This window comes from Andrographis paniculata, unplaced genomic scaffold (genome assembly GCF_009805555.1).
Source record: "Andrographis paniculata isolate CXL003 unplaced genomic scaffold, ASM980555v1 Contig65END, whole genome shotgun sequence".
Taxonomy (NCBI): Eukaryota; Viridiplantae; Streptophyta; class Magnoliopsida; order Lamiales; family Acanthaceae; genus Andrographis; species Andrographis paniculata.
The window spans coordinates 2,925,993-2,939,837 of record NW_026137601.1 but is presented as its reverse complement, the minus strand read 5'-3'; the positions used below and the strand labels follow the sequence as shown (position 1 = coordinate 2,939,837).

General features: G+C 28.1%; 1 protein-coding gene across 1 annotated transcript; it reads left to right on the top strand.

Moving 5' to 3' along the window:
* The first annotated feature begins 539 nt into the window (after positions 1 to 539).
* LOC127262208 (S-adenosylmethionine synthase 2-like) lies at positions 540 to 2,679 on the top strand. The gene is made up of 2 exons (XM_051290793.1): positions 540 to 676; positions 1,176 to 2,679. The coding sequence occupies exons 1-2, from the start codon at positions 581 to 583 to the stop codon at positions 2,364 to 2,366; spliced, it is 1,287 nt and encodes a 428-aa protein (XP_051146750.1). The 5' UTR covers positions 540 to 580; the 3' UTR covers positions 2,367 to 2,679.
* Positions 2,680 to 13,845: the final 11,166 nt, after the last annotated feature.

The following is a 13,845-nucleotide window of genomic DNA, read 5'->3' as shown; positions in this document are numbered from 1 at the left end:
ATTTATATAGTAACAATTATTTTATTGCATTTGGCACTCACTTACGTATACAAATTTATATCAAATTTTTTTTTTACATAATAAAATAAATAAAAACAGTCAACGTCACTTAAACCAACCCAAGCATAATCTTTTTTTTCTTTTCTTTTTTTTTTTTTTTATGGGTTGGTTGGTGAGCCTAAAATTTCATTATTCCATTCCCACCAAAACTAAAATTAAAAATTAAATTTAATTAACGTCATTTTCTTTTACTTACTATTTTTCGATCAAAGATTTGCTGGGTGCAATTCATCCACACTTAAATTGATAAAAATGAGAAAAAAATAATGTGACAAATTTTACTATTAGATTTATTTTTATTATTATTCCAAATAAAAACAAGCAAAATTGATTCCACACCCCAAATGAAATCTGTCACGCTCCTTTCACCGACTCCAATCAATCTCCACCGTTCATTCCAAACGTCGAGATCCAACGGTTGAAACGTCGTCGTTGCACACACAGCACAACCACCCTCGGTCCCCACCATTGATGAAAGCTCAATGGCAGCCCACCCACTCGCTAAGTCCCATCTATAAATATGGGCCCGAATTCGCTCCCTACGACTTGCAAGCAAATCGCACAGCAATCTTTGGCTGTTGGCTTCTGCTCTCCCTCCCTATCTCTCTCTCCTAAGGTACCAATGCCATGTTCTTCGCTGATTCTTCGTTTTCTGCGCAGTTGCATTGTCCGCTATTGATTTTTTTATGCTATTCACGTGTTGTTTGTTGTTGATTTTGCTTGTGTTGGGTTGTGTACTTGTGTAGATCTGAGTTGCTGCTTGTTGATTTTTCTAGGGTTTATGATTTGGGGATTTTTCCGTACTGATTGTGCTCTGCTCTGTTTCTGCCTTATACTTCAACTATTCAACAAACTATAGTGTCTTCATTAATGCTAATTACAGTGTCGGTGGGGTTTAAGGGTTCGATTCCGCCATTGAAATTCCTTTGAGCTTAGCATGAGCTGTAGAAGCTTTATCTTAATTTGTTAAAGCAGATTCCCACGCGCGCGCGCGCGCACACACACATATATATATATCGATAGATCCGTGTTTCTTCAGATCATCGGAAAATTTTCGATTAGCAAACGCTGAAGAGAGAACATAATTTCTGTATGAATTTTGAATTGCTCTGCAGATTTTGGAAATGGAGACCTTCCTGTTCACCTCCGAGTCCGTGAACGAGGGCCATCCCGACAAGCTCTGCGACCAGATCTCCGACGCCGTCCTCGACGCCTGCCTGGAGCAGGATCCCGACAGCAAGGTCGCCTGCGAAACTTGCACCAAGACGAACATGGTGATGGTCTTCGGCGAGATCACAACCAAAGCCAATGTCGACTACGAGAAGATCGTGCGCGACACGTGCCGCAAGATCGGATTCATCTCCGATGACGTCGGCCTCGACGCCGACAAATGCAAGGTCCTTGTAAACATCGAGCAGCAGAGCCCCGATATTGCTCAGGGCGTCCACGGACACCTCTCGAAACGCCCCGAAGAAATCGGAGCCGGCGATCAAGGCCACATGTTCGGCTACGCCACCGACGAGACCCCCGAGTACATGCCTCTCAGCCACGTCCTCGCCACCAAGCTTGGCGCGCGTCTCACCGAAGTCCGCAAGAACGGTGCGTGCCCATGGCTGAGGCCTGACGGGAAGACCCAAGTCACCGTCGAGTATCACAACGACAACGGCGCGATGGTCCCAATCAGAGTCCACACCGTCCTCATCTCGACCCAGCACGACGAGACCGTCACCAACGACGAGATCGCGCGGGACCTCAAGGAGCACGTCATCAACCCCGTCATCCCCGAGAAGTACCTCGACGAGAAAACGATCTTCCACCTCAACCCCTCCGGCCGGTTCGTGATCGGCGGACCGCACGGCGACGCTGGCCTCACCGGCCGGAAAATCATCATCGACACCTACGGCGGATGGGGGGCTCACGGCGGTGGCGCCTTCTCGGGAAAGGACCCGACAAAGGTCGATCGTAGCGGCGCGTATATCGTCAGGCAGGCTGCTAAGAGCATCGTCGCCAACGGGCTTGCCCGCCGGTGCATAGTGCAGGTTTCTTACGCTATCGGTGTGCCGGAACCGTTGTCGGTTTTTGTCGACACTTATGGGACCGGGAAGATTCCCGACAAAGAAATTCTGAAGATTGTGAAGGAGAGCTTCGACTTCCGGCCGGGGATGATATCGATCGACTTGGACTTGAGGAGGGGCGCCAACAACCGGTTCTTGAAGACTGCGGCTTATGGTCACTTTGGGAGAGATGACCCGGACTTCACGTGGGAGACTGTTAAGTCGCTGAAATGGGAGAAGCCGCAGAACTAGTAATCGTTGGTTCGTTTGTTCGGGCGCGATTTGGTTGCTGTGTTGTGTTTGGGGTTCTTGTCGACGTTTATGATTCGTTTCTTTTCTTTACTATTGCATCGTTGTTTTCGGGCATTGTATTGTTATGCGCACACTATAGTCAATAGGGTACGACATATATACATACATACATACATACATTTGGGCTCGGGTTCAGGTACGGAAGTAGTCCCGTCGGGGATGGATCGATGCCGTAGCCAAGCCGGTTGCCGGTATATGTATATGTCTTGGTGAAGATGGTGTATTAATGAATGAAGTTATTGTGTGCTGATCTTATCGGAATTTTTCGTTATTTTTTTAGTGCGCTCTGGATGCAAATTATGTTATGTTGTTTGATGCTTTTTAGTATTGTTTTATTCTTTGTATCCATCCATCAATCGAGGAATGGGGAATCGAAACGAATCAAATGATGCAACCAACAAGTAGAGCCTAAATTGTACTATTATTCTAATTCGATACAAAATTGTATTATTCTAATTCCATACAAAATATCATGTTAAATATTCGCTATGTTTTTTAATAAGATTAAAATATGTATAAGATTTTATATAAATGTTATTATATCTGTATTATAAATATATATATATGAGAACAGTTAGGGTGCTGAATTGGAAAATTCAAATAAGCACTTGTAATATATAAAAATAGCACAAAGTCTTATTATACACAACACATATTGTGTATAATAATAACAGGGGATGTTGCTTGTCAATTATAGTGTGTTGTATAACAGTACGTTGTGTGTTGAAATCAATTAGTATTTGTGTTGTATAAGACTATAACACGTGTTGTCGGTTCATGTGTTGTATTTGTATTAATTCATAATACAAGTGTGTTGTATAACATTATGTAGTGTGATGAAATCAAGTATTGATTGTGCTGTATAAAACTATAATATGTGTTGTTAATTTTTGTATTTGTATTATATGAATGCAACCTGTGTGCTGCCGATAATAACACTGTGTGCTGCGTGTATTGTCAGCAAAACTGTAGCCGCAGCCGATATATATATATTTATTTATATTAAATATGAATATAATATTAATATTTAGTTAATTAATAAATATCTATTTGAGTCAGAAGTAATATTATTTTAATAAAAGATTCAAACTTTCAAATGGAAATGTAACGAACTCTAATGTAACTTATTTGGGTGGGTTTGTCCCGAAAATTGGATTTTAAATATACTATTTATCCAATTTTTTTTCTCTAAAAATATCAAATTAAACATCTATTTTTTATTTTTTATATTATCCTGAAAATTAATTTTACATTCAAAACATCACATCAACACCTATTTATATTACATCATACAACTATTCAAATTCAAAATTTTTACTGTTTAAATCCCAAATCAAAATCCAAACCGCGAAACAAACACACCCTAGTGTGTTATGTTTTCTACAATGGCTTCCAACCACCCTCTTCATCACATTACATTCTTTTTCTATAGAGAAACATACACAATTCTCATAGAAAATATAGTAATAAACTTTTTTGTCTAAAAAATCAAAAAATATATATAAAATTAAACAAACTTTGAGGCTATATTTATTTGGAGATTTTTTTCTTTTCAATTTATTTGTCATGCAATGTGAAATTTTTTTTATAAGGAATATACTTTCTTAATTCGTTTCACATAATTTGTCTATATTTTTTTATTTTCGTCAATTTCACATAATTTATCTGTATTTTTTATTTTCATCAATTCCACATAATTTATTATTATTTTTTAAAAATATGATTATAAACTTTCATCATATTTTAAATTTTATAATTTATAATTTTCTTAATTTTAATTATACTATTTAGTTATTTTACTTTTAATATATTATTATTTTTACTAATTTTTACCTAAATTCTATTATCTACAGTGATATGAACAAAATATCTATGATAATGAATCAAAACCCCTTTCATGTTGTATCATATATTATTTATCTTATACTATCTTCGTTCCATTTTAGTTGATACATTATCTATTTTTATCTGTCTCATAATAATTGACACATTTATATCTTGAATAAAATTTACTAATTTAAAACATACTTAGCCAATACTCCTTATGTCTCGGATAATTGCCCTTATTACCATAGATACATGAATTTACATAAAATATAAATACTAAATAATTTAAAAGTGTATTGGTAAAAATAATTATTAGATAATAAAAATAATTATAAATTAAACTTAAAATAACTAAATAATTTAATTAAAATTTTTAAAAAATCATAAATTATGAAATTTAAAATATTATTAAAGCGTATAATTATATTTTCGAAAAAAATGATAAATTAGTTGGGACGGACCGAAATAGAAAAAATAGACTTTTTAAGTAGGACGGATGAAGTATAAATCAACTTATTTAACTGCATGATATATAACAATATCACATCATGTATAACCCACTTAAAATTTCTTTATTTTCATATTTTTCAAAAATCAAATATTTTTATCTTTATTTAAAATTCCACATCTTCTATAAAAATAATTTATGTTAATTGTAAATAATAAACTTTTTTTTTTGTTTATTTGTATTATAAAAAATTTTATTTTCTACAAAATAATATTCATATTGTACATATTTTTTTATTGTGATATAATTTTCAAAATATTTAAATATATATTCTAAATTTTTTTAATCATATATATTAAATTTATTTTAAAATTATCAATATTATTAATTATATAGATAAATAATAAAATAATACTATTATAATTTACTATTATTATTAAATAATTAAGCGTTATCACCTTAAATACTGTGTCACTATTAAAATAATAAAATGGCTCAATTGTTTGGGATCCATGAGTATAATATTTTTATTGTTCTCAAGAAAATAAAAAATAAAAATCATATACGATCTCCCATATAAAACATGTGATTCTACAACCTATTTCAGTTTTACAGAAAAAACACACAGACACATATAAAAATAAATATTATTATTTTAATTTAAAATTATGTCAGTTGAATAATAAAAATATAGTTTGAGACTCAAACTAAAAGTTCAACACCATTTTACATTTTAACTACATGCATTCTTTTACCAAAACAAAAGTGTTATGAATAGTCTCTAGAGATGATTCAGTGGTATAGGATTGGACTTGTGATCTTGAGGTCATGGATTCAGTACCAAGATTTTATTTTTTTAATTTTTTTGTAATAAATATTATTATTTTGATCTTTTAACTTTTGTATAAAATATTTTATTGTTTATTTGTTTTATTTATTTCAAATTAAAAATATTATATTATTTTTAATAAAAATATATTTTTTCTGTTCAATAGTAAATTTATTATTTGACTTTTTTTTTTCACCTAAATTAAAGTAAATTAGTAATTTATAAATCTATAGTGTAATAAAATAGTGTAATGTTTATTTTACCTTTAACATTAAAGTAAAAGTAATTTGAAAAATAAAAAATATGAGTATTTTGCTATTTTGTTGAAAGTTAATTTTACTTTTAAAAAAAATGAGAAATTTTGATTTGGACAGAGTAAAATGACAAAAATAAAAAGTTTATTTATGGACAAAAAAATATTACTCTCTCTGTCCCAAAAGAGTTGTTTTGTTTTTCTATTTTCGTCCGTCCCAAAACAATTGTCTCGTTTTCTTATTTAGTAACTGTAGTCCCCACTTTATAACAAAATTATTCATACTTTTCTAAACTACCTATAATTATTACTCTAACGTACGTTTTAAAATCCTTCAAAAAGCAAGAGTATTTTAGTCTTTTACATTCTACTTTATACTCACTTTTAATTAAATATATTTTTCCTTAATTCTCGTGCCAACATCCAATAAGACGTCTCTTTTGGGACGAGAGAGTATTTTTTTTATAAAATATTATATTAAAATACTATTTAAATTAAAATTTAAATAAAAAATTTAAATTCAAACTAAAACAAACTAACCCTACAACTGTGTTAAATTTCATATTTTAAAAATAATACAAAATTAACATATAGGAAAGGATTTTTTATTTTTATTTTTATTTTTATATGAGGTATAAAAAATTATGTATTAAATATAAAAATAATGAATGTATGTAGTGTATTAATTTTTTAGAGAAAATATGTGGGAAAATTGTTTAAAAGAACAAAATCATAATATTTGCAATTCTAATAAAAACATATCTTTTTTAGGAGCTAGGCGAACACGAGGATTTGTTCACCCAACATTATTTTCGTGATTCATAAAAATAAGAATCAACAATAAAAAAATACTTTTTATAAAAGTATTAAAGTAAAAAAAAAAATATAGTCAGTTACATAAAGTAAAAAAATTAAAATATTCAACTTAAAATAATATATTTTTTTATTTTTGACACAATTCTTTACATCATAACAAAAATCAATTTATCTAAAAAAAAAAAAAAAAAAAAAAGGTGGGTGAATGGAGCCAAGTATCTTATCAAAACTAGCAAAAATTAATAATGAGATATGTTTTGAATTAGGCATTAATGATAGAATGATTTAAAGGCAACTAAATAATTATAGAGTAATGTTTATCAGTTTATAACACACATGAATATATATATATATATATATATATATATTACAATCTTGTTAACGGTTGAAAAAAATAAAAAAATAAAAAATTATATTTTGAATATTAATTCAAATACTATTTAATACCTCTATTGGTCTCATTTATTTTTTACGTGTTGATATTTAAATATTAATTATTATATCAAAATATAGTATAAATTAAAAAAAAAATTGTAAAAATACTTCAATTAGTGTCTTATAATATTAATAAAAGAATATTTGTAAAAAAAAAAGAAAATTACACAAATATAATTTTTTTTAATATTAAGTACAATGATAAAAAAAACAAAAAGAAAAAACAAAAGGTAAATGTGATCTATAGAGACGGACGAAGAGAGTATTATATTTTAATTGAAACCATACTAACTAAATAATTTGATTTAAAATATAAATCAAACAAATTTATTATGACTAAGGAAACAATTTATAAAATAAATTCATTCCTTCACCAAAATAATTTTTCAACAAAAATTTCATTGAAAAACAAATAATAATAATAAAACTCAACCTTTAATTTCGACAAGAAATCACTCTCAAATCATGTGTGGTAGATAAATTTAGCGACCAAATCTAAAAAAATTATAGTTCTTAAATGGAGGTCGATTTCGTATTATAGAAAAATTTTGAACTCAAATCTTGTTAACGTTATTTATTTATTTATTTATTTTCATTGAGTCTTTTGCATGAGTTTTATTTAGTATGACTTATCCATCTAGTGTGACATACTATTGTGTTTGCCTAAAATATTTACTAAATACATATTCGAAAAGTAATAAATGCGAGTTTTACATTATATATATATAAATAATAAAAGAATTCTTATTAAACCACGTCTCAAATCAATCGAACTCAAATGCATTACACCCTGTTATTACAAGTGAAGAAAAGACAACCATTCGATAGATACATAGTAATGTCGACGTCTTCCATTTGCCACAAGCGCCACGTAGCACAATAATTCCGACATAGTTTTCCGATGTCGATGGCCCCGACGCTCATTTTTATACAGGTGTCTTCGAATAATAGACTACGATGATGATAGTTTTAGTATATTTGAAGCCTATTTGTCCCGTTTTAGAAATTACATAAATTTTTAAGTGATTTATAATTTCGCTTTAAAAAAATACGATAAATTTGAATTATTATATGTGTGCACCTTTATTTAATTTATTTACTCCCTCCGTCCCATTGAAAGGTTGTCATTTTTCATTTTCATCTGTCCCAAAACAAGGGTATCAATTTCCTAATTTAGTAATTGTACTACCTACCTAACATAATAAATACCCTTCCAACTTACACTATACTATATTACACAAATGACATTACTTTTTGTTGGGTTTGGGTTCCTCCTATGTGTTGGAGGGCCAACAATTCAAGTTAGCCTAAGAAGAATTAAAAGCCCACTTTTGTCAATTGTTGCCCTAGCCACTTTAGTTGGGAGAGGGGTCAATTGGGTGTAGAGGTTGAGAGAGACAATTGTTATCCACGCACGCGAGAGAATCGGCAAGTAAGAGATAATTTCAACTCGGTTCCGATCAACGGTCTCGTCATCTTCGGATGTTCTTTTTGGTATCGTTGATTTCTCCTTATTTATTTGGATTGGTTGGGGATTGGAATGAGTTGTTTGTAGTTTGGGGATCTCTTATGATTGGGGTTCGATTCTTATATTTGGGTGTGGAGGTTGATAGCCCTTTTGATTGTGGTTATCTTTTGATTGTACGAACCTTTTGAGATAGTGGATTTTGCCTTGGGTCGGGTGATAGGCCTCGTGGTTTTTATCCTTCACTTTGAAGGAGTTTTCCACGTTAAAAGTTTCGGTGTCTCGTATTGTTATTTCCGTTTTTTATTGGTAGTTGTCATTCATCTTCTTTTGGTAGAAAAAATAATTGATTGAAGGCAAAGGTTTTGGTAGAACAGTTTGAACACACTGCTTGGGCGTGACCACGCTTAAGGAGTACGTCGAATCTAATTTTAGTTTGCATTTTGGCCTTCTTCCGGTATTCTTCAAACACTTTTATATTACACAATACTAATAGGGGCATTTTTGTCATTTTCACTACAACCCATTATAATATTAATATTAAAAAATCTATGTGCAAAAAGTAAACGACAATCTTACACCGGAACGGAAGGGGTAGCCGATTTTTGTAAATATAGCTGTAGTTATATTTGTGGGAAGATAGTTTTGTTTCTAATTCTAATTGACAAAAAAAAATAAAATGATTTAGTTATTTATAAATCGACAGGTTAGGTCGATTATTGCAACTATTATATAAACAATTTAATTTCTTCTGGTTAGCTTATTAAAGTGTCGATTGAACCTCACTATCATAATTAGAAATAAAAATAAATCAAAGAAAAAAATTATTGATGCAAAAGAAAGATTCATTTAATAAATAAATAAATAAATAAATAATTTTTTAATCCTATTCTTATAATATATTGATAGAGCAGTGATATCGACATCGATTAAAGCTACTCAAGTGAAGTTTACTTGAGTGATAGATGTTTTTATATTTTATACTATTTCATTTGTTTTAAATAAATAAGTGTGTTTGTCTCAGTTTTAGTTTTTGAGTTTGAATTTTTGAATATTAAAAAATTGAATTTGAATAGTTGTTTGATCCGATAGAATATTAAATGTAAAATAAATTTATAATATAGTATAAAAGAAAATAATTATTTAATGTGATATTTTTTAAGGAAAAAAAGAACCTGAATAGTAAAATACGCTGTAAAACTTACAAAAAGTATTAGAATTTGTTTGTTTAATGTTTTGATTTAAGTTTAATGTAAAACTTACAAAAAGTATTCAAAAAATTATTTTGAATATTGATTTTCTTTAAAAGAGAATAAAATATATATTGAGAATAGTGTTAGAAAAAATAATATTGGACAAATAAGTGTATTTCAGTTATTTTATAATTTGTATTATTATTTTTCCCTTCCTGTAATATAAATATTATTCTTGTAACTTAATTTTATTATGTTGATACCTATATAATGTAAATCTTTTAATATTACATTGAATGCTATTGCAGAATATAGTTTATTCTTATATTTTGAGATATTAATCGATGAAAGTGTTAAATGATTTTTTAATTTATTATAGTCTTTTTTTTTTTTTAATGTTATATTGAATATAAATATACGAGATATTTTTTATTGTGTCCTAATATATGTAATGGGTAATAATAAAATACCAAATAATTTTAAATTACTCATAGTTCTTGAGAATTGTGGTTAATTATTATTTTCCGTGTGCTTTATTATAAATATTGAGACCTAAATGTAATGTAACAAAATGTTTGAATAGATTTCATTTAATGATAGTTTAATTATATATATATATGTGGTTTTATTTTGTGTGTGTGTGTGTTTGGATTTGGAAAATTTAGTTTAAATCTTGCATTCAAATTATACTTGATGTGATTCTTACAAATATTTTATTATTATTATTATTATTATTATTATTATTATTTATGATAACGCAAAATTTAAATAATAAACTTTGAGGAAAAAGCCAAAAAAGCCGACTCACTCTAAAGTCCAAAGCTTATAGGCTACGCGGCGGACTGCAATAGATGAATAATTTGCCAAGTAAGAGTTAGGAAATCTAAAAAAAATAGACATGACAAAGAATAAATTTAAAAAGAATGTTATGTTCAATTTACATACACAATTTGTAGAATATTTGGCATTATTTATCGATAGTATATATTTTTTAAATATAATATCAAATATTTATTTATTTTTTCATAAAATATTATATTAAATATTCAATTTTCTATTTATTATATATATATATATATTTTTAACTTCAATACTTTTATCTCACAACAAGAAAATATCAATTTTGTAACAAGGTTTTTTCATCTCTAAATTCACTTCTTCCGTTGCTAATGACATTAGAGACGGAATTAGAGAGGAAATTGCATTAACTACGTAAACTTTAGAGACGGAATTCCGTTACTAATATACTATTTTTTTGTAGTGTCTAATGAGATGCTCAAATTATCATTTTGTCCGAAAATAAAAAAATAAATATTAAAAAAATCAAACAAACTCATACATATATATATATATATATGATGTGAAAGTAGTGAAGAGGATGGCATGTGGAGACATGTGATGTGTCTCTTACCTCTTGATTTTGTAAGAGGACCCGTTGGGATAGCACAACCATACACGTTCTTAATACACATGCATATATATATATATATATATATATTTATATAATCGTTCTTTTATTTTTATTTTTACCAAATAATTAAATAATTGGCTCTTTCTTTATGTTGTCCATATATATAATTAAATATATATATATATATATTATATACATGTGGTGATGTTGTGTGTGGAAAAAATAGACCATAGTTTATAGTGTGACAATAATTTTTTTTTTTTTGGTATTATATATTATATGCAATAAGAATTGTGACATGCATGCAAAATTCCAAAATAGTTAAATTACATTATTATTGTGAAGGAAAATAATTAAATTTTTCATAGAATTAATCAAGGCCCGCATGTCGATTGTGATTTACTAGACTTGTCAAAATTGTTGGAGGGACGGATTAGCCCACAATATTTGCGGGTCAACTTACCGCAGAACGGGCTAATAATTAGGCAACCCAACTCAATCCACAAGGGTGGTAAGCGAAGCCTGTCAAACCACCTAAGGGCTTTTTTAAACCATGTTAAAAATATATATTTTATAATTAAAATAAAAATAATTATATAGTAGAATTTAAATAATAAATATTTTTAAAAAAAATTCTAATATATCATTGGTCGATATATTTTTCTAAAATTACTAATAAAAATATATTTAAACAATAAATAATAATTACTTAGAAAATTTTCAATAAATTCTAAAAAAAAAAAGCAAATTAAAAGACAATGAAGAATGAATAAAACAAATGGAAAACCGAAATAAAGAAGACAACGACATCCACAAGAAAGTTAGATATGAGAGTAACAATAAAAACAATATTGGTTAATTAGTTTAATATAATGTGAAATTGCTTAAACAATTAATTATTTGATTAACTTGATTTAAATTTTTCTTAAAAATTATTATAAAATATAATACTCCTTCAATCACATATATATATATACACCATTTTACTTTTTCATATAATTTTTTTAATATTAATATTTTAGATGTTTATAATACAAAAGATATATGGATAGTCAAATTTACCCATAAAAAATTATAAAAATATAATATCTTTATAACTTACATATTATTATAAAAATATTATTTATCATTATTTAACTAATTTTTTTAGCCGCAGTAGTATATAAAGATGCAAAATCAAGTATAAAATATAAATATACAAAATAATATTTTATTTTTAATGTTGACTTTTGAATTATAATAAAATATATATATTAAAAATAGTGCAAAAAAAAATTATGAATAAACTAACCCAATCTTTTTAGATGATACGTTGTAAGAGAAAATAATACTTTCTCTGTTCCCCTCTAAGAGTCATATTTATTTTTTGCGTCATTGTACTTATATTAAAAATATTTTTATTTTTGTATAATTTTTTGTACAAATGTCATTCTATTAGTATTACAAGACACTAATGAAAGTATTTTTGTAATTTTTTCTTAATTTATACTATATTTTGATATAATAATTAATATTCAAAGATCAATACGCAAAAAGTAAATAAAATCCTTAGAACCGGCCGTAGTATTATATTTTAAATGAAATGCATCTAGTGATATATATATATACATAGACTTATGTCTATAAAATTTTCAAAACATGTTATTATATAATTAAGTATATATGAGTGTTGAGAGTAGATATATACTTCCTCCGTCCAGTTAAAATGTATATATATTTCTATTTTGGGACGTCCAATTACAAAGTAACTATTTTATTAAATACCTTATTTTTTCCACAAATAACCTTACTTTACATCACATCATTAATTTTATACCAAAAAAGTAAAGGTAAAAATGTTATTACACTACTTTTACCTACCAACTATAATTAAAATACTATTATTTCTTAAATTCCGCACCAAAAATAAATATAAATTTTTTGCTTGGACGGATGGAGTATTTCTTAGAGTGAAAACAAGTAAGATATTGAATTATTATGTACATATATATGTTTTACTTGAAGGGTTGAAATGATAAGGGGATACAATATAATGATTTACTTTAAGTATACAGTAATTTACAATATATGTGTGAGTGTCATGAATTCACTTAAAAAATATAAAATAATTAGAATGATAATTAATGAATTACAAAATTATTTGCATACATGGTTAAAAATGACAGCAATACCACTTACTTTTGAAAAACAAATTTTCCTACAGCTTACTATTGAAACTAAAAAATAAATTTTTCTACGGCTCAAATTCAAAATTTTGAAGGGGCTTCGAGTCTCTTCTGAATATGATGCGCCCAAAGATCAAGCAATGTAACTTTCGAAGCATTCTAAAGAGCCCGTCTGTTTTCGGATTAGGAAGCGGTTCCGATGGTGAAGCCATTACACGACTTCGAGCCTAAACAATTAATTTGATGATTTTTATCTAAAATTTACTGGAAATTGGATAACATATGCAAAAAACTTAAATCCACATAAAATAGATTGAAATTAACAAAAAAATAACATAAATTAGAAAATAATTGAATAAAACTAAAAGCATATGAATAAACTATTAGGAAGATTAAAGGATGAAGTTGATTTTAGATAAAATCTGTTGTTTTTCCTTGCGCCTTGTGAGACTTTTTACTAAATTTACCATAGTACAATTTTTACTAAATTCTAGGAAGTGGGTTAGTTATTTCTTATATGCTTTCAGGGGTGGAGATTGTGTCTTAATTGGACAGTGTGTTTTGGGCCCTATTGTTG

What these genes read in the sequence shown, in the direction of transcription:
- LOC127262208 (XM_051290793.1), top strand. Translation starts at nt 581, where the DNA reads ATGGGCCCGAATTCGCTCCCTACGACTTGCAAGCAAATCGCACAGCAA. An exon ending in CCCTATCTCTCTCTCCTAAG is followed by an intron (nt 677 to 1,175) that starts GTACCAATGCCA and finishes ATTGCTCTGCAG; the next exon opens with ATTTTGGAAATGGAGACCTT.